At 46.7% G+C, this 21,935-nt stretch overlaps 2 protein-coding genes and 1 pseudogene across 2 annotated transcripts; all 3 read left to right on the top strand.

The window, feature by feature from the left end:
- Nucleotides 1–1,017: 1,017 nt before the first annotated feature.
- LOC140895857 (gamma-crystallin B) lies at nucleotides 1,018–3,838 on the top strand. The gene is made up of 3 exons (XM_073306648.1): nucleotides 1,018–1,026; nucleotides 1,437–1,676; nucleotides 3,550–3,838. The coding sequence occupies exons 1-3, from the start codon at nucleotides 1,018–1,020 to the stop codon at nucleotides 3,823–3,825; spliced, it is 525 nt and encodes a 174-aa protein (XP_073162749.1). The 3' UTR covers nucleotides 3,826–3,838.
- Nucleotides 3,839–11,978: 8,140 nt separating this feature from the next.
- LOC140896003 (gamma-crystallin C-like) lies at nucleotides 11,979–13,735 on the top strand (annotated as a pseudogene).
- A 6,080-nt stretch (nucleotides 13,736–19,815) lies between these two features.
- On the top strand, nucleotides 19,816–21,508 carry LOC140896002 (gamma-crystallin C). The gene is made up of 3 exons (XM_073307040.1): nucleotides 19,816–19,851; nucleotides 20,262–20,501; nucleotides 21,233–21,508. The coding sequence occupies exons 1-3, from the start codon at nucleotides 19,816–19,818 to the stop codon at nucleotides 21,506–21,508; spliced, it is 552 nt and encodes a 183-aa protein (XP_073163141.1).
- The last annotated feature ends 427 nt before the right edge of the window (nucleotides 21,509–21,935 follow it).

Here is a 21,935-nt window from a genome sequence, read left to right as displayed (position 1 = left end):
AGCTTCAGATTTGTTAGATATGTCTCCGGGAGCATAGCAATGGCAGCATTCTCTTTACGCATTGAATATATTTTTTCTTTCAATAGGGTTACTGAAACCCTTTATGTTTCAGGACACACATTTAGTTCTCAGAGCCATCACTGTTAAAATATAAAGTCACTGAGTGAATGAGACACTGAAAATATTCCTGCGCAGTAAACAGCTTTTGAATATCTAAGCAGCGAAAGTTATATAATCCAGGGGTAGAGAGTAGCTTCCCAGTACATATTCTACAGGCATGGGAAGGAAATTCCCAGCATGAAGATAGAAAGAGGGATTAAATAAAGTGAAAAAATAAGTGAAAACAGAAAAAGATTGTGGTGAGAGAAATATACATTAGTACCATACAATGACCACATGTGGGATTCAGAACAGCCCTGTGTGGCTGCAGGTGCAGATGGACACTGCACACCTACTGCTCATCTCATGCTGGTCTCTGAGGAGGCCATTCCAGACTCCTGCTGAACCCAAAAATACTGAATAGGTAAAACACGCATGACGTCTACCAAAGCCCTTTTGACGTACACATTTCTGTTTTTATCTCCCTACTTTCTATTTTGTTGTTTGAACCCTCTTCTGTCTTTATTGTCCCACTTATGCATTCACTAGTAAAAATGCAACTGCAGAGACTCTATAGAAAAGGATTGTGATGGCATCGACATCCAGTCCCCTCTGTCACTCGGCCAGAAGTTTCTCTCTTTTCCTGAACTATGTTGTCTTCAATGTAAAAATGGCTGTGCTGACAGATCTAGGACCCAGAACTGGTCACCGGTAACAATAGGAATAAAACCTGTTCCCCACTACACAAAAACTATGGACACTAGTACAAAGAGTGAATGAGACCCCAGCGTCACGAGCTGGCTCTATGAACAGAGAAAAGACTTTTGTTAACGTGTGCACACTTAGCACTGGTTGTGAGGTATAAAAAGGCAGTTGCCCAGCTGAAGTACTATGGCTTCCAGCCTGAATCCAGCTACGATGGGAAAGGTAAGAGAAACCTGTCTCGACTGGACTGTTTGGTATGTCAGTCTGAAGCCAGGGATCTGATTCTCCTCTCATTTACATCAGAGTTAGTCTCTTAATGACAAAGGAGTTACTCCTGGCCTATAGCAGTAGGAGAAGAGAACAAGAATGCAGAGCGAGGGGACCTACTGCCTCTATTAGTCGCTGTATATTATTCTTAGAGAGTCTAATTCTGCTTTCGCTTACACTTGTGTAAATGAGGATCAATTCCACTGAAGTTAAAGGAGTATATCAATTTATCATCACTGTGAGTAAAATGCAAGGCCCAGACACTTCAGGCTTAGTGTGCTGGATGGAGAGAAATTGGAATGCCAGGACGCTGTCACACTGTATAGGATGTTATTGAAAACTCTGCCATTTCTTTCTGGCACTAGATCATCCTTTTCGAGGACAGAAACTTCCAGGGCCGCTCCGTTGAGTGCAGCAGTGACCGTTCAGATTTGCAAAGTCAGCTCAGCCGCTGTAACTCCGTCCGTGTGGAAAGTGGCTGCTTCATGCTCTATGAACGTCCCAGCTTCCAGGGACAGCAGTTCTTTCTGAAACGGGGAGATTATCCTGACATGCGGTCTGAGGGTTTCAGCACCTCCATTAAGTCCTGCCGGATGATCCCACCTGTGAGTTCCATTTTGCTTTTTAAAAAACGGCAATGTTGTCCAAGCCACTATCATAAGGCACTTGCTTGATTGTTTTCAGCCGAGCTACCAAGGACTGTAAACAAGAACTGCTTTCTTCCTCCTAGTGGTCATCCCTCCAGGCTGGGGGACATGGCAGGGAGAGGACAGGAAACCTTCCACTACTACTGCCTGTTCAGGGTGTGGGTATAGCTGTCCTTAGGTTAAGAATATAGACAGTGACCGACAACATACTTTGAGTTAAGATGGGAAAATTTTTCCATAACTTCTGGGGATTTGGAGATACACTGGGCCCACTCCCCACAAACTGGTGTAAAATAAGGAACAACTCATTGAAGCCCACAGAGTTCCACCAGTGTGAGGGGAGATTTCGGCCCAATATTTTCTGTGACTCTTTAGAACAAAGTAACTTTTCTGTTTCCTTGATTCTGGGGCTGCTGAAGCTTGAAACGCCCTCCAGCAGAACTTAGCGTAGCCTATGGCAACAGTTCTCAAGTAGGGGTCCGAGGCCCCCTGGGGGCCCACGAGCAACTTTCAGGGAGCCCTCCAAGCAGGGTGGGTATTAGATTCACTGGGGCCCAGGGCAGAAAGCCAAAGCCCCACCATCCGTGCCTGAAACTGAAGCCAGAGCAGCTGAGCTTCGCAGGGCCCAGAGATAATTTCCCTGCTTGCTACCCTCTAATGCCAGCCCTGGCTTTTATATGCAGAAAAACAGTTGTTCTGGCACAGGGGGCCATGGAGTTTTTACAGCATGTTAGGGGGGCCTCTCATGGGGCAGGTGTGCCCCATCCCTTCTTGGGACAGGGTGAGGGTAATTATGGCCCCGCAGCTGAATCTATACAATCACCGCTTGTCTTGGGATAGCTTGGCCTACGTATAAATGTCAGTGTGGCTGCCCTTTCTCAGGGCTCTGTGTCCTTGTGGCCCAAGTCAGCACGGCTGCCCTGTTCAGTAGGGCTCTTTGGCCTGGTGGACGCTCAGGAAAGTGGGCCGCCACCAGGGGAGTGGTGACCGGGTAGGGGGACCCGTGCCCTCCCTTCTCCAACAGGTCCCAGCTCAGGGCCTTAACAGTGGCAGGAATGCTGACCACTGAGTCAGTGGGGAATCCATCCAAAACACACAGACACCACTTGGTACAATGCCTCGTCCCCGTGAGCTACTTCCTACCCTGTCCCTGGTGTAGTAGTCCTGGAATCGCCGATGTCCATAAGCTCCTCAGCCTGTGCAGCCCTCTGCAGCTCCGTTGCTCCTTGGGTGTCTGCAGGAGCTTGGGTGTTCTCTTGGGTCTTGGCATCTCTGGTTTCCGCCTTTAAGGAAGGGCCTCAGCACCTTCCTCCTCAACAGTCAACACCATATGAGCTGAGCTGGGCTGAGCTGCTCCCTTTTATACCTGGTTTCCAGATGGAGCATGCCCAGCAGGGCCGAGGCTGAGTGACCTCCTCTGCCCAAGGAGTAGAGTTAACCCTTGCAGTACCAGCATGCGGCAAGCACGCCCTGTCACAGGGTCTCAGAAAGAAAAAGACTGAGAACCCCAGGCCTATGGGAGCACTGTGCTGGCTGAGGACTGGCCAGCATTGTACACTGCAGCCCTGTCCCCTTGTGCCTGGTTGGGCTCCCTCCTCCCCACCCCACACATGCTCCCTGCACCAAGGGTGGGAGTCACGGCTGGCGTAGATCTGAGTCAAAAGGGTGGATGTGCTGCCTTTACAGCATTCAAGGATTCTCCTCCTCTGGGGAGCAGAGGCAGCTTTAAGCATCCTTTGCATCACTGGAGCAGGGCACAGGGCTGACTCAGGACCCAGGACCACAGCAGCCTCATTTTCTGTCTCATTTTCTGTCTCATTTTCTGTCACAGCACAGGGGCACCTATAGAATAAAGATCTATGAGAAGGAGGATCACAGAGGCAACATGGCAGAGTTAACCGAGGACTCGCCGCAAGTCATGGACCAGCTACGCTCCCCTGAGATGCTCTCTTGTTCTGTGCTGGATGGGCACTGGATCCTTTACGAATTGCCGAATTACAGAGGCCGCCAATACCTGCTGAGGCCAGGGGAGTACAGGAGATGCAGCGAGTGGGGCTCTATGAGTGGCCAAGTCGGCTCTTTGAGACGTGCCACTGATCTTTACTGAATCAAGACGCCTTTTGCCTGGAAGGGTCTCAATGAATAAAATGCTTTAACAACCACTGTGCTCTCAGCATGCTGTTGTAAGTGTATTAAGGGGAACTTCGAGGCTTGTCCTATGTTCTTGGGCTACGGTATCATCTTCTGATCCAAAAGTTGTCCCTCTTCTTTCCCTGCCCTCCCCCAGCATTGCATAGCTACTTCCAGCACAAAGTGCCCAACGCCAAACATGGGGCTCAGGCCTAGGCAGCGACACACTAGGCAGCGACAGACGGGAGTACGGGGGCACCAACAGGGCTGTGCAGGCCTCACCCAGAATACAGTGCAGGAGTCTGAGCAAGAAACTGAAACATCCAGGACGCGGCCCATAGAGAGGACGACAGCTGCAGAGCTGTGCTTTAGATCATAATCCTCCAGCCCACCCCTGGCCAGAGATTTGGAGCGAGGACTAGAGGGGTCCTGGGCTGAGCGCTAGCCTTCACTGCCTGGCCAGAGGTCCCTGGGAGCCTCACCAGAGCCCCTTCATCCACCAGGCATGGAGCAGGCAGAGCTGGGCACCCAGGTGATGGCAGGAATCAGCCACATCCCACTCCCAACCGAGAGGCAGCGCCAGTCACAGCACTTCCCCCAGCCAGGGGCCGAACCTTGGGGCCAGAGTTACCTGAGCACCGATGCAGGGCAGGGCTAACTAGCCATAGGCACCACAGGCCTGGGTTGAGGGCCCCAGCTCCTGGAATTATCTGATTATACTGGCACTTACAGTGTGTAACGAAAGCTGAGGTTTCTGTCCCAGGGGTGTGAAAGCAAAGCTTGAAAATATGACCCAGGTGAAACCAATTCAGAGACGTCTGCAGCCAGCCTGAAACAATAACTCTGAGAGGACTGAACAGCCCCATGGACCTCAATGTGGGCTTAACTGCAGGAGCCACCAAGACCAGCCCAGCAGAGGACTGTGGAAGGCAGGAAGAGAAGAATGCTGCTGGCCCAGTCCACCCATCCAAGCAGATACACCCAGGCTCAAGGGCGAGGCCTGGAAGCTACCCTACTCCTATCCCTTCATCTCAGGGTGGGAGGGACTAAGGACCCCTGTTCTCCCTGCAGGTGGAGAGCCTTTGCTTCTTGGGGAGGGCAGAGGCCCATGCTTTTGGTGGGGAGTCATACAGAGCATTCGCCAGGGTAATGGAGGGGGAGTCATGCAGCGCTCCCCAGCCATACCAGCAGGAGGTGTACTTTGAATCTGAAAAGACTGTTGCTTACAGTAAGATGAGTCCTGATCCCTGACTCTCTGCATGGACAGTGGTGCGAGTTCAGAGTTTTAGAAAGACTGTAATCTAGTCTATAAAACTACAAGGTTATCTGTATGTACAGCTATCGGTGTATTAGAGACAAGATTAAATACAGAAAACAAGAGCAAAGGCAACAAGACATTCAGTTTTAGCCTGACCCCTCACGCTACAGTACGGTCCTTTCATGGGGACTCCATGGGTCAGGCCAAGTTGAGTTTTGCACTTAGATCAACAATTCAAGCTTTTTTTCTGTGCCAGAAGCCTAGCAATGTAACAAGATGCTTGTAATAAGAGCTACGCAGTATCATCACCAATAGCCTGTTTCCAGTACATTGTACAGTCATATGGTTGACTAAGGACTGGTCTACATGACAGACTTACGTCAGTATAACTACATCATTCAGGGGTGTGAAAAATCTTCATCTCTGAGCGACACAGTTATACCCACCTAACTCCTCGTGCAGACCGCACTATGTCAGCGGGAGAGCTTCCCCCATTGACATAGCTACCGCCTCTCGGGGAGGTGGATTAACGACACCGACTTTCCTGTTGGTGTTGGAGTTCCTGCATTACAACACTACAGCAGCACAGCTGAGCTGATGCAGCATTTTTTGTCTAGACCGGCCCTATTTCAATAGAAATCTCTAGACAGACTGCCCAAAACGTGTTGGCATTCTGGAAGCGATTGGCATGGCCTCTGGGGACAGCGCGAGGCCCTGGTCCAGCAAAACACTTAAGCGTGTGCTTAATTGAAGCTCATGAATAGTCCCACTGACAAAGTTACATATGAGCTTAAGTGCTGTGCTATATTGGAGCTTGTGTTAAACAGCCTGTCGTGGGGTTCACTCAGCGCTGGGGGTACCTCTTTGTGGCTACATCTGGGGAGCAGCTCTCTCCCGGTCTGGCAACCCCTTCCATCAGTTACTCACACTGCGACTCTTCTTTCTGTCTTTTTGACTCAGGGTGCTCCCTCTTCCTGCTTGGCCCTTTGGCTAGGTCACCATACAGTCCCCACTTCCATGGTATCAAAGTCTCTCCAAACCAGCTGTCCGGTTGGTGTCTCCCACAATCCTGTGCCACTTGCCACTGGCTGGTAGGGAAACCCAGGCACACAGAAATGCTGCCTAAATGTAAAAAGAGCCCCTCTAGCACATGGCATACAATCTTTAAAAAAATGCATGCCAGCAAAATTTTTAAAAAAGTATTAGATATACAGGTGACAGCAGCCACATATACACAAACCAAAAAAGGTTAGCAGCAATCAGATTAAAAAGCAAAATGGTCAAACACTTTACAGTACAACTAAAAAAGTAAGTAAGTAAGAAAAGTAAGTCCGCTGTGTATGCAAAATTAGGAGAAGTTATCAGCGTACTGGAAAAAAAATAGCACTCTAAGCTTACCATTGTTTTGGACTTGAATTATGTATTCAGAGGAACTGTGTTAATACTGGAATAATGGGCTCAGAACAAATATCGGGTTACCGGTAACGGGGAAATCAAATTCAGTACTATGTGACAGTTGACCTAGCAGTCAATAATGCAGCAGACAAAGGACCGCTCTGGCCATGGGATACCATTTTGAAAACTGTCCCTGTAACAGATTTCACTTGAGGCCATCAACAAATCGAAATTAAGAAAAAAGTGGAGAGGCTACAAAGAATTCAAAAACAGGATGTGAAGTTAGGATCCCTTTGGGAACAAGCCTTCAGCCAAAACACAAATGAAGGTCAAAATTTAGTAATAAAGCAAGAACTCCTCTGTGTAAAATCAAAAAATGATTTAGTATGGGTTGGATCATAAAATATGCAAAAAGATCTGTTCTTATGGGTGCATGGGCCCATCCCAAACAGGCAGAGGCCAAAGACAGGTTGGAAACAATGGAAAAGGGACCTGAAGATGCTTCTTATCTGTGCCAGACACAATCCAGCTCTCAAAGAAAGTAAAAAAGCTGACATAGGTCCCAGAGGTTCATGGAAAGGAGATCAAATCAACTGTACTGGGGAGCTGCCCTTATCACCAAGGGGGAACAAGTATGTGCTAGTTGTTGTCAATGCTTTCTCACATTGGGAGGTGGTGGACCTCCACACTAAATTTGTGACTGCCCTAATGAGAGCGAAACAATTGGTGTGCAATGTGTTCTGCAGAGCACGGAGGGGCCTAAGGCTATTGACTCGGACAATGGTTTGTGGGGTCAGTTGTCAAAGAAGTGTGCACCCAGCTGGATGTAGAGCAAAAGGTTCCCTTTCCCTGTCAGTCAGCCAGCAGCAGGACAGGTTGAATGAATGAATAAGACAATCAAAAAGAAAAGAAAAAAAGAGGTGCTGCAACAGGCAGCAATGAGCTGTAGCCCATGAAAGCTTGTGCTCAAATAAATTGGTTAGTCTCTGAGGTGCCACACATCCTCCTCGTGCTTTTTACTGGTATTAATGCGTTTCAGAGATAGGGATGCAAATCCACAGCCTTTTCCCCCAATGTGGCCTGATGGAAAGACCAGTGAGAGTGTGGAAGGATATAATTAACCCCATTCAGTCTATCTGGCTAGAGAAGCCCCATCAGAAGCCTGGGTACAGGACTTGCAGATGCAGATTCTGCAGCTACAGAGGAGTGTGGTGGCGAGAGAGGACAGGAAAGTGTAAAACACCAAGGCATGGTCTGATGCCAAAGGAGACCTGACTGAGCACCAAGTAGGATCTAAAGTCATCATCAAGGATCTGGCTCCCTGCAAGCCTTTCCCAAAGGCAAAGTGGTCTGGTCCATGCTTAGGGTTGGCTCCACTTAACCCTTCCACATAACCTCATAGTCCTGGGAGGTATTACTAAAGCAATACCTCTCACTTTAGAATTTAAAGCAACTAGAAACAGAGAGCCCTACCCCATCTCAGTTTACAAACTTCAAGTTTGTCAGATGTGTCTCCGGGAGCATAGCAATGGCAGCATTCTCTTTACGCATTGAATATATTTTTTCTTTCAATAGGGTTACTGAAACCCTTTATATTTCAGGACACACATTTAGTTCTCAGAGCCATCCTTGTTAAAATATAAAGCCGCTTAGTGAATGAATGAGACATTGAAAATTTTCCTGCGCAGTAAACAGCTTTTGAATATCTACGCAGCCAAAGTTATATAATCTGGGGGTAGAGAGTAGCTTCCTGGTACATATTCTACAGGCATGGGAAGGAAATTCCCAGCATGGAGGCAGAAAGAGGGATTAAATAAAGTGAAAGAAAAAGATAGTGGAAAGAGAAATATATGTTAGTACCATACCATCAAAAAGAAATATTTTTATCAAGTGTGTAGTTTTGGATTGTTTTTTAACCAGAGAGGGCAGGCAAAACTTGGAGATCCTCACAGCCCCTGGGGTTCTGAACATTACAATTATAGTAGTCATCTATTTCCAACCAATAGAAACAACATATACTTTAGTCCATCAGGAAGCACCAACTAATAAAGCAATGATGATAGATCCATTTTACATTGATGCTCCTTCTACATGATTTAAGGCAATAGGAAGTAAATTGTTAATAATTTTATAACCCTTCAGCCCCAATGAGAGAGAAAAAAAGAGAAAAAAAACTAACATATCAATATCAGCTAGCACCCAACTTGTTTACAGCAACCATATCTGATTTCAGAGAGCAATAGATAAATTCCATACACTCTGATCATTCCATAAACATCTTGTCTTGCAAAGGGGAGTCTGCAGAATTTGGAGGTATTTTTCTTCCTCCTAAGGGGAAATGAATGATACTAACCCCATTCTTAATATAGAGCTTAGCCAGGTATTTAATAAACTTCCTAGCCAATTGTTTCACTTAGTAAAAAGTTGCCCTCAATCCAACTACATCACGGCATAATCTTGAGAGAGCAGTATTTTAATTGCTGGCTCTTCCCATAACCACTCCATGTCTCTCTCTGGATTTCTGCAGTATTAGCTTCTTAGTGGTAAACTTCAGGAGCTTTACAATCAAATGCTCTAAGCCGACTTCCAAGAGCTGGCTGGGGGGCAAGGGTCCGGGTATGCCCATTCTATATCAAAATAAAAAGCTATTGGAAAATCCTACAATTTAGCAATCTACGGACAAATTCAGAAGGTTTGCCTTTCTCTATTCCCTCAGAGACACCCACAGTCCTCATGTTACATGGTCTAGAGTGGCTTTCTAGACCAATTAGTTTTGTCTTGATATCATTACAGCTCTTTATAACCTGTTATTTGTTCTCTTTAAAATCATCTTCCACTTCAGAAAGTCTGTTCTGCTTCACCAGTCTGTCTGGCTAGAGCTTGCAGCGCACTCAGTCTCGGTCATGGTGCTCTGTCGGATGGAAACTGTAGATTTAATTTCAGCAGTGTGAGTGGCAACCTTTGTTGTTACAGCTATCAGCCCTATCCCATGAGGCTCAGGTACCATTTGTTTGGATAAGTGGGGAGGCAGCTCTCCTCTGTTTTTTCCATACTTTTAGATTTGGAGAAGCAGCAGCAGAGCTTGAGGGCATCTTGGACACCTCGATCACAGTGCCCTGTGATGTTCAGGGCTGGACTTCTTGACTGAAAAGCAGCATATGCTGCCATCTGGCACACTGCCTTGTTGGTCAAGACATTACCTTGATGGGTTGTTATGGCTATAGAAATGATGCTCTGAAACAGACAATTCCAAACCACGTTAGGAAATAAACTGAATGCTTAGGGGATCCAGAAGAACAGGATCCCTCAGAGATCTGTCCTTGCCCCTACTTATATCCAATATGTTTTCAAACGATCTGTCTCCAACTACCTCAAGGCCACTCAAGTGTGCAGATGACATCTGTCTAATGTCAAGAGAAAAACTTCAAAAAGACTGGGGACAACTTGAACCAAGATACGGCAGACAACCCTTAGGACTGGAAGAAGTGAAGACTTAATCTCAGTATGTCAAAGACAGTGTTGTCATGGTTTCATCTCACTCAAGCTAATGCTTCACAAGAACTCAACCTGTTCTTGAATGGAGAATGACTGGCTCATGACACAAAAAAAAAAAAAGCCAGCATATCTAGGAGTCACTCTAGCTTGCATGCTTACCCCTAACACCCAAACCACCAAGAGAGCACAGAAAATTAACAGCAGAAATGGCCTCTTAAAGAAGTTTGCAGGCTCAAGTTGAGGAGCTAATGTGCAAGCACTGGACAGTTCAGCAGTAACTTTCTGCTACTCACTTGGGCAACACTGTGCTCCTGTGTGGTTAAACTCTTACCACACCATGCTAGTTGATGTGCTGTTGAATCAAATGATGAGAATAACAGGGACTACAGGACCAACAAACACTGATTGGCTACCAGTCTTTTCTAATATCCTTCCTTCTAACATCAGGCATAATATTGCAGCGAAGAACCTCCTTGACACAATCCAGGAGATAATCACCAGGCCACTTTTCAAAGATACAGTGCCTCGCCACTGACTCATCATCAGAACGCCAATCTGCACTATGACAGGTTTCAGAGTAACAGCCATGTTAGTCTGTATTCGCAAAAAGAAAAGGAGTACTTGTGGCACCTTAGAGACTAACCAATTTATTTGAGCATGAGCTTTCGTGAGCTACAGCTCACTTCATCGGATGCATACCGTGGAAACTGCAGCAGACTTTATATATACACAGAGAATATGAAACAATACCTCCTCCCACCCCACTGTCCTGCTGGTAATAGCTTATCTAAAGTGATCATCAGGTGGGCCATTTCCAGCACAAATCCAGGTTTTCTCACCCTCCACCCCCCCACACAAATTCACTCTCCTGCTGGTGTTAGAGTGAATTTGTGTGGGGGGGTGGAGGGTCAGAAAACCTGGATTTGTGCTGGAAATGGCCCACCTGATGATCACTTTAGATAAGCTATTACCAGCAGGACAGTGGGGTGGGAGGAGGTATTGTTTCATATTCTCTGTGTATATATAAAGTCTGCTGCAGTTTCCACGGTATGCATCCGATGAAGTGAGCTGTAGCTCACGAAAGCTCATGCTCAAATAAATTGGTTAGTCTCTAAGGTGCCACAAGTCCTCCTTTTCAATCTGCACTATGTTACTCAACTGCTCCACGGTGGACGCTGTGACACTGTGGTGAGCAGAATGGGAACGAGCTGCTCCCTGTCTACGAAATTTCTCTCTCATCACTCATCCTGATGGAAGACCTCCTGCCTTCAGGCTGCCACATTATCTGTTGTACAAGCTCAACCATTTCAGATGTGGGGAAGAGAGGTGTGTGGATACTGACCACACCTGGGGATCCAGAACAGCCCCGTGTGGCTGCGGGTGGGGATGGACGCTGCGCACCTACTGCTCACCTCATGCTGGTCTCTCAGGAGGCCATTCCAGACTCCGTACTGCTGACCCCAAAGCTACTGAATGGCTAAAACACGCGAGATGTCTACCTAAGCCCTTTTGACATTCTTTTGACGTACACATTTCTGTTTTTATCTCCCTACTTTCTATGTTGTCATTTGAACTCTCTTCCATCTTTATTGTACTACTTGTGCATTCACTAATAACAATGCAACTGCAGAGTCTCTAAAGAAAAGGATTGTTCATTCCATCACATCCAGTCCCCTCTGTCACTTGGCCAGAAGTTTCTCCCTTTTCCTGAACTATGTTGTCTTCAGTGTATAAATGGCTGAGCTGACAGATCCAGGGCCCAGAACTGCTCACTGGTAACAATAGGAATCAAACCTGTTCCCCACTACACAAAAACTATGGACACCAGTACAAAGAATGAATGAGACCCCATAGTCATGAGTTGGCTCTATGAGCAGAGAAAAGACTTTTGTTAACGTGTGCACACTTAGCATTGGTTGTGAGGTATAAAAAGGCAGTTGCCCGGCTGGAGTACTATGGCTTGCAGCCTGAATCCAACTACGATGGAAAAGGTAAGAGAAACCTGTCTGGACTGGATTGTTTGGTATGTCTGTCTGAAGCCAGGGACCTGATTCTCCTCTCATTTACAACAGAGTTAGCCAGGGACCTGATTCCCCTCTCATTTACATCAGAGTTAGTCTCCTGATGTCAAAGGAGTTACTTCTGGCCTATCCCAGTAGGAGAGGAGAATCAAAAATGCAGAGTGAGGGAACCTACTGCCTCTAATAGTCCCTGTATATTAAACTCTCAGAGCCCAATTCTGCTTTCACTTACACTTGTAAGTAAAACGTAAGGCCCAGACATTTCATGCTTACTGTGCTGGACAGAGAGAAATTGGAATGCCAGCACGCAGTCACACTGTATAGGATGTTACTGAAAACTGTGCCGTTTGTTTCTTGCACTAGATCATTCTTTTCGAGGACAGAAACTTCCAGGGCCGCTCCGTTGAGTGCAGCAGCGACCGTCTGGATTTGCAAAGTCAGCTCAGCCGCTGTAACTCTGTCCGCGTGGAAAGTGGCTGCTTCATGCTCTATGAACGTCCCAACTTCCAGGGACAGCAGTTCTTTCTGAAACGGGGAGATTATCCTGACATGCAGTCTGAGGGTTTCAGCACCTCCATTAAGTCCTGCCGGATGATCCCAACTGTGAGTTCCATTTTGCCTCTTTTTTTTTTTTCTTCCAAAAACGGTAACATTGCCCAAACCACCGTCATAAGGTTCTTATTTGATCATTTTCAGCCGAGCTACTGGGGACTGAAAACGAGAACAGCTTTCTTCCTCCTAGTGGTCATCCATCCAGGATGGCTAGGGGAACATTCAAGGGATAGGACAGGAAAGCTTCCACTGCTACTACCTTTTCAGGGCCTGGATGCAGCTCTCATTTGGTTAAGTCTATGGACAGTAAATGACAACATACTTTGAGTTAAGAAGGGAAAAGTTTTCCATAACTTCTGGGCATTTGGAGATACACTGGGCCCACTGCCCTCACACTGCTGTAAAATAAGGAATAATCAGTGATGCCCACAGAGTTACACCAGTGTGAGGGGAGAATTGGGCTCCAATATTTTCTGTGACTCTTTAGAACAAAGTCACTTCTCAGTTTCCTTGATTCTGGGGCTGCTGAAGCCTGAAACAGCCCCCAGCAGAACTTGGCATAGCCCAGGAGACCACTGTGCTCACTGAGGATTGGCCAGCATTGTACACTCAGCCCCGCCCTCTCTTGCACTTTGATGGGCTCCCTCCTCCCGACCCCAGACATGCTCCCTGCACCAAGGGTGGGAGTCACGGCTGGTGTAGGTCTGAGTCAAATAGGTGGATGCGCTGCCTTTACAGCATTCAAGGATTCCCCTCCTCTGGGGACCAGAGGCAGTTTTAAGCGCCCTTTGCATCACTGGAGCAGGGCACAGGGCTGACTCAGGGCCCAGAATCACAGGCAGCCAGCCTGGTGCAGTCACTGTATTACCCTGTCTCGTTTTCTGTCACAGCACAGGGGCACCTATAGGATAAAGATCTATGAGAAGGAGGATCACAGAGGCAAGATGGTAGAGTTAACCGAGGACGCTCCGCAAGTCATGGACCAGCTACGCGCCCACGAGATGCTCTCTTGTTCTGTGCTGGACGGACACTGGATCCTTTACGAATTGCCGAATTACAGAGGCCGCCAATACCTGCTGAGGCCAGGGCAGTACAGGAGATTCAGTGAGTGGGGCTCTATGAGTGGCAAAGTCGGCTCTTTGAGACGTGCCACTGATCTTTACTGAATCAAGACGCCTTTTGCCTGGAAGGGTCTCAATGAATAAAATGCTTTAACAGCCATTGTGCTCTCAGCGTGCTGTTGTAAGTGTACTAAGGGGAACGTCGAGGTTTGTCCTGTGTTCTTGGGCTACGGTATCATCTTCTGAACCAAACGTTGTCCCTCATCTTTCCCTGCCCTCCCCCAGCATTGCATAGCTACTTCTAGCACAAAGTCAGTCAGCTCAGTATGGAAAATTAACAGAAGTTATCAGTGTGCTGATTAAAGAAAAAAAACTCACTCTAAGCTGATTTTTGTTCTGGACTTCAATTAATGCTAGCCTAGTGGGCCCTGAACAAATACCAGGCTACCAATAAAAGATAAATCAAACTCAGACCCATGTGGCAAATGCTAAATGCCAAACAGTTTGACAAAGTGGACAGAGCCTTAGACTTTAAGGTTAGAAGGAACTATCATGATCATCTAGTCTGATCTCCTGCACATTGCAGGCCACAGAACCTCACCCACCCACTCCTGTACTAGACACACAACCTGTGGCTGAGTTACTGAAGTCCCAAAATCATGATTTAAAGACTTCACGTTACAAAGAATCCACCTTTTAAACTAGTTTAAACTTGTAAGTGACCCGTGCCCCATGCCGCAGAGGAAGGCAAAGAACCCCAGAGTCTCTGCCAATCTGACCCAGGAGAAAATTCCTTCCCGACCCCAAATAGGGAAAGAATTCTATGTAGTAACTCAGAGCCATCTCCATAAAGTGTCTCATCACTGGCCATTGGAGATATCTGCTGCCAGTAGCTGCACATTAGCTACATGCCATTGTGTAGGCAGTCTCGTCATACCATCCCCTCCAAAAACTTATCAAGCTCAGTCTTGAAGCCAGTTAGTTTTTTTTCCCTCCCACTACTCCCCTTGGAAGTCTGTTCCAAAACTTCAGCTCCTCTGATGGTTAGAAACCTTCATCTAATTTCAAATTTAACCTTTTTAATGGCTAATCTATATCTATTTGTTCTTGTGTCAACATTGGCATTTAATTAAAAAAACTCCTCTCCCTCCCTGGTATTTATTCCTCTGATGTATGTGTGAAGAGAAATCATAGCTCCCCCGGCCTTCATTTGGTTACACTGAGTTTCCCCTCAGAGGGTAGGTTTTCCATTCCTCAGATCATCCTAGTAGCCCTTCTCTGCACCTGCTCTGGTTTGAATTCATCTTTCTTAAATGTGAGAGACCAGAACTGAACAAAGTATTCAGGATGAGGTCTCACTAGTCCCTTGTATAATGATACGAGCACTTCCCTATCTCTACTGGAAATACCTTGCCTGATGCATCCTACGACTGCATTGGCCTTTCTCACGGCCGCATCACACTGGCAGCTCATAGTCATCCTGTGTTCAACTAATGCACCCAGGTCTTTCTCCTCCTCTGTCACTTCCAACTCAAAAGTCCCAAGCTTATAGCAAAATTTCTTGTTAGTCCTTAAGTGCATGTCCTTGCACTTTGCACTATTAAATTTCATCCCTTTTCTAGTACTCCAGTTTTCATGGTCATGTATGATATTCCAGCCTTCCTCCATATTAGCAATGTCTCCCAATTTTGTGTCATCCACAGATTTCATTAGCACATTCCCACTTTTTGTACCAAGGTCAGTAATAAAAATGTTAAATAAGATTGGTCCCAAGACCGATCCCTGAAGAACTCCAGTAGTAACCTCATCCAGGCTGACAGTTCACCTTTCAGTATGTCCCATTGTAGTCTCTCCTTTAACCAGTTCCTTATCCATCTTTCAATTCTCATATTAATCCCCATCTTTCTCCAATTTAACTAATAATTTCCTATGTGGAACTGTATCAAATGCCTTACTGAAATCCAGGTAAATTAGAGCAGATAGATTAGATCTACTGAATTTCCTTTGTCTAAAAAAGTCAGTTATCTTCTCAAAGAAGGAAATCAGGTTGGTCTGGCATGATCTATCTTTTGTAAAACCATGTTGTATTTTCCCCCTGTGACATTCCCCTGGTATTATCTGGACCAGTGATCTGCTAGGTCACTCCAATCCTCGACTCTGGAGCCAGCCCTACCCTGCTCCGCTGTGAGAACCCCCACTCCCAGGCTGTTCACGCACAGCCTCTAGCATGTAAGTTGCTCCCAGCTACATGAGTGAGCACATTTGGCCAGCCGCTGCTTGGATTGTTTAACTGAATGACACTAGCCAATATCTCTGGTCCCAGATACAATTCTAGAAACCTCCGTTTTGCAGTGTCCAGTTATGCCCGCTGGACGCTGCAAGCTTGTATGAGTTCATCAATTTAATAAAGAAATTGATATGTACCAGGTTTGTTATTCCAAGGGGAGTCTCTGACATGCTTCAAACCACATGCACGGCTTCGGGTAGAACAAAAACAAATTTATTAATTACACAGGATAGATTTTAAGAGATTAAAGTCAGATCTGGTCAAATGAAATAAAAGCAAAACGCATTCTAAGCTGATCTTAACACTTTTGGTGCCCATACAAACTTAGATGCTTCTCACCACAGAGTGGCTGGTTGCCCTTCAGCCAGGCTCTCCCCTTTGATCAGTGCTTCAGTTGCTCGGTGGTGGTATCTGCTGGTGGAGGTAGGAGAGAGAGAGCATGGCAAATGTCTCTCCCTTTTATCCTGTTCTTTCTTCCCTCTTGGCTTTGCCTCCCACCCTTCAGAGTCAGGTGAGCATTACCTCATCATAGTTCCAAACTGACCAAAGGAAGGAGGGTGACTCACTTGAGAGTCCAACAAATCCTTTGTTGCTGCCTAGGCCAGTGTCCTTTGTTCATAGAATCATAGAATATCAGGGACCTCAGAAAGTCATCTAGTCCAACCCACTGCTCAAAGCAGGACCAATCCCCAATTTTTGCCCCAGATCCCTAAATGGCCCCCTCAAGGATTGACCTTACAACCCTGGGTTTAGCAGGCCAATGCTCAAACCACTGAGCTATCCCTCCCCCTGCGAGGCTGGGCTAGGTTTGTCCCATACATGCCCTGATGAGGTGTTAACTACCCCTTTGCTCCTGGGGAGTTTTGCCTGGGCTTCTTTTAAGCCACGAGGACACATTTTCAGCCTCATAACTACATACATGAATTTACAATCTATAACATTACTATAACAACAATGCTCAGTGCATCATGAGCCTTCCAAAGACACCCACATGACAAACTTTGCATTGGATACCACACAATCATATTATAAGGATGAATATGGGGTGTATGGTGTTCCCCCGAGGTACAGAGTGTTCCTTCCCCACCCCCCGCCCCATTACCTCTATGTCCCTAACTACTTTTTCTTTCAAAATTTGTTCCAAGACCTTATAAACAATTAAGATCAAACTAATAGGCCTGAAGTTTCCTGGATCACTTCTCTCCCCCAGCTCCTCCCAGACACACACACACACACTTCTTAAAAATAGGAACTATATTAGTAATTCTCCAGTCATAGAGTACAACCCCTGAACCTAAAGATTCATTAAAAATCTTAGCTATTGCGTTTGAAATTTCATGTACCAGTTCCTTTAATATTCTTGGATGGGGATTATCCGGGCCCCCCAGTTTAGTCCCATTAAGCTGTTTGAGTCTGAATTCTACCTCGGATATGGTAATTTCTACTTCCATATCTTCGTTCCCAATAGGCACCCTCCAACTACCCCTAAGCTCCTCATTAGCCTTATTAAACATTGAGGCAAAGTATTTCTTTAGGTGTTGGGCCATGCCTAGCTTATCTTTAATCTCCACCCCATCCTCAGTGTTTAGCAGTCCCACTTCTTCTTTCCTTGTTTTTTTTTTTATATGGTTATAGAACCTTTAACTGTTGTTTTTAATTTTCTTTGTGACGTCCAACTCTGCTTGGCTTTTGGCAGGTCCCACTTTATCCCTACACTTTCTGATCTCCAAAAAGTAGCTTTTCTTGCTGATCCATCCCATCTTCCATTCCTTGTAAGATTTCTGCTCTCTCTTAATCACCTATTTGAGATGTTTGCTCATCCAGCTTGGTCTTCTACCCTTTCCTACAATTTTTCCCCCTTGCTTGCTGCACCCAGGAGCCACTATTATAAAAGAAATGTTACTCCACAATATCTGGAAAATTATATCTGTAGCTAGACTAATATTTTATATTTTAATTTCCCACATGTGCCACTCTGCACCTCCCCGAGGCTTGTGGTTTGGTGGGCAACATTGACCCCTGCCATCCAAAACTACAATGATGTTCAAAGTGGGGGGTATGGTCCTCTGGCTCCACCACTTCTGGCACCATTGACGGGACGTGCCTTGCCACTGATGCATCAGCAGAACACCAATCTGGACTATGCTACCGACCAGCTCCATGGTGGATGCTGTCACACTGTAGCGAGCAGAATGGGAACGAGCTGCTCCCTCTCTAAGGCATTGTCCACACTATACAGTTTTGTCGGAAATCTCTGTTGTTTTGCCGAAACAATAAAACCACGTGGACAACAGACATGGAGCTTTTTACAGCAAAGTTAAAGCGACAAAGTGTCAGTGTAGACGCTGCTGTTCATTATGTTGCCATAACTGGCCTCCCCCAGTATCCCACAATGCCCACCGTGACCACTCTGCTCACTGTTTTGAACTCGGCTGCCCTGCAGGCATGTGCAAGCTTTGACATTCCTCAGTGTGGAGAGCTCAAAGAGCTGCTGAGGATGCTGCTCCTGGCAGCTGAAGAGGCTGTGGGAGAACTCGGAGGGAATCACAGAACCATTAATGTGGAATTGGCAGGCAGACAGAGCAAGCTGCTTCTACGGGGGTGGGAGAGGACGAAGATTGCTGTGCAGATCCAGAGGCTGATGTGGAGGGGGAGGGATGTCCCTCACCCACAGGATTGGTTGCTCAGGCTGCTGTCTGAACTTAGAGCGACAGCATGCCAACACACTCTCCCCAAACACACAAACAATCACTCACACACTTCCCCAACACACACTCTGTTTCTCTCTCTCTCTCACACTCACACACACACTCCCTGTCACACATTGTTCCCCTACTAACCCACATACACTTCAGCTGGAAAACGTCTGGCAATCTAGTAGGCTGCCCATGGAGTGATGGGATTGATAAACCTGCATCATGTGACACTGTATCTACCCCATGAGGCATTGTAAACCCTTCCCAAAACTTTACGGTCAGTTGCACAGTGGGATAGATACCCACAGTGCACTGCTCTGTATTGGTGAAAGAGCTGCTACTGTGGATGGGCTCTGCTGACACAAGGACCATAATGAGGACATGCAACAGTGGTTTCATGAAAGCCCTTTAATTAAATGGCCTAACTTTTGTCGACAAAACTCTGTAGTGTAGACAAGGCTCGAGAAACTCCTTCTCCCCATTCAGCCTGATGGAAGACTGCCTGGCCTTGGGCTCCCACACTATGTATGGTGGAAACAACCATTTGAGATGGGGGGTGAAGACGTGTGCTGGAAATGACCACACCTGGGGGCTCAGAACAGCCCTGTGAGGCTGCGGGTGGACGTGGACACGGCACATCTACTGAACAGCTGATCATCTCGTGCTGGTCTCTCAGGAGGACGTTCCAAACTCCATACTGCTGACCGCAAAGCTATTGAATGGCTAAAACACGTGTGATGTCTACCTAAGACCTTTTGACATTATTTTTGATGTACACATTTCTGTTTTTATCTCCCTACTTTCTATTTTGTTGTTTGAACCCTCTTCCATCTTTATTGTACCACTTCTGCATTCATTAACAACAATGCAACCGCAGAGACTCTATAGAAAAGGATTGTGATGGCATCAACATCCAGTCCCCTCTGTCACTCCGCCAGAAGTTTCTCTCTTTTCCTGAACTATGTTGTCTTCAATGTAAAAATGGCTGAGCTGACAGATCCAGGGCCCGGAACTGGTCACTGGTAACAATAGGAATCAAACCTGTTCACTGCTACACAAAAATTATGGACACTAGTACAAAGAGTGAATGAGCCCCCAGAGTCATGAGTTGGCTCTATGAACAGAGAAAAGACTTTTGTTAACTTGTGCACACTTAGCACTGGTTGTGAGGTATAAAAAGGCAGTTGCCTGGCTGGAGTACTATGGTTTGCAGCCTGAAACCAGCTACAATGGAAAAGGTAAGAGAAACCTGTCTGGATTGGATTGTTTGGTATGCCAGGCTGAAGCCAGGGACCTGATTCTCCTCTCATTTACATCAGAGTTAGTCTCTTAATGTCAAAGGAGTTACTCCTGGCCTACCCCAGTAGGAGAGGAGAATCAAGAATGCAGAGCAAGGGGACCTACTGCCTCTATTAGCCCCTGTATATTATTCTTAGAGAGTCTAATTCTGCTATCGCTTACACTTGTGTAAATGAGGATCAATTCCACTGAAGTCAAAGGAGTATATCAATTTATCATCACTGTGAGTATAATGTAAGGCCCATACACTTCAGGCTTAGTGTGCTGGACGGAGAAAAATTGGAATGCCAGACGCTGTCACACAGTATAGGATGTTACTGAAAACTCTGCTGTTTGTGTTTCGCACCAGATCATCCTTTTCGAGGACAGAAACTTCCAGGGCCGCTCCGTTGAGTGCAGTAGCGACCGTCCGGATTTGCAAAGTCAGCTCAGCCACTGTAACTCTGTCCGCGTGGAAAATGGCTGCTTCATGCTCTATGAACGTCCCAACTTCCAGGGACAGCAGTTCTTTCTGAAACGGGGAGATTATCCTGACATGCAGTCTGAGGGTTTCAGCACCTCCATTAAGTCCTGCCGGATGATCCCAACTGTGAGTTCCATTTTGCTTTTAAAAAATGGCAACGTTGCTCAAGCCACCGTCATGAGGAACTTGCTTGATCATTTTCAGCCGAGCTACCGAGGACTGTAAACGAGAACTGCTTTCTTCCTCCTAGTGGTCATCCCTCCAGGAGGGCTGCGGGGAAATTGTAGGGATAGGATAGGATACCTTGCACTACAAGTGCCTGTTCCAGGCCTGGGTGCAGCTGTCCTGTGGTTAAGAATATGAACAGTAAAGGATGACATACTTTGTGCTAAGAAGGAAAAATGTTTCTGTAACTTCTGGGGATTTGGAGATACACTGGGCCCACTCCCCTCCCACTGCTGTAAAATAAGGAGTAACTCCCTGAAGGCCACAGAGTTCCACCAGTGTGAGGGGAGAATTGGGCCCAATATTTTCTGTGACTCATTAGAACAAAGTCACTTTTCTGTTTCTTTGATTTTGGGCCTGCTGAAGCCTGAAATGCCCCCCAGCAGAACTTAGTGTATCCTACAGCTTAGTGTAGCCTATGGGTGGGAGCCACGGCTGGCGTAGGTCTCAGTCAAAGGGGTGGATGTGCTGCCTTTGCAGCATTCAAGGATTCCCCTCCTCTGGGGACCAGAGGCAGTTTTAAGTGCCCTTTGCGTCACTGGAGCAGTGCAGAGAGCTGACTCAGGGCCCAGGATCACAGGCAGCCAGCCTGCTGCGGTCACTCTATCACCTTGTTTCACTTTCTTAAATAGCACAGGGGCACCTACAGGATAAAGATCTACGAGAAGGAGGATCACAGAGGCAAGATGGTAGAGTTAACCGAGGACTCTCCGCAAGTCATGGACCAGCTACGTGCCCACGAGATGCTCTCTTGTTCTGTGCTGGACGGACACTGGATCCTTTACGAATTGCCGAATTACAGAGGGCGCCAATACCTGCTGAGGCCAGGGCAGTACAGGAGATTCAGTGAGTGGGGCTCTATGAGTGGCCAAGTCGGCTCTTTGAGACGTGCCACTGATCTTTACTGAATCAAGACGCCTTTTGCCTGGAAGGGTCTCAATGAATAAAATGCTTTAACAGCCATTGTGCTCTCAGCGTGCTGTTGTAAGTGTACTAAGGGGAATGACGAGGCTTGTCTTGTGTTCTTGGGCTACGGTTTCATCTTGTGATCCAAAAGTTCTCCCTCATTTTTCCCTGCCCTTCCCCAGCATTGCATAGCTACTTCCAGCACAAAGGACCCAACGCCAAACACAGGGCTCAGACCTAGGCAGCCACACAACGATGTACAGGTGTATGAGGCTCCCTCCCAATCACTTCCATGGGTGTGCGGACATTACCCAGAATGCAGTGCAGGGCACGTCGTAAGAGCTGAAGCACAGAGTGAAACATCCAGGACTTGGCCCACAGAGAGACGGACGGGAGGACTGTAACCATACAGCTGTAGTCTAGATCATA

The sequence above is a fragment of the Lepidochelys kempii genome, chromosome 11, assembly GCF_965140285.1.
Source record: "Lepidochelys kempii isolate rLepKem1 chromosome 11, rLepKem1.hap1, whole genome shotgun sequence".
In the NCBI taxonomy this organism is placed as follows: domain Eukaryota; kingdom Metazoa; phylum Chordata; order Testudines; family Cheloniidae; genus Lepidochelys; species Lepidochelys kempii.
This window is presented reverse-complemented; position numbering and strand designations above follow the sequence as displayed.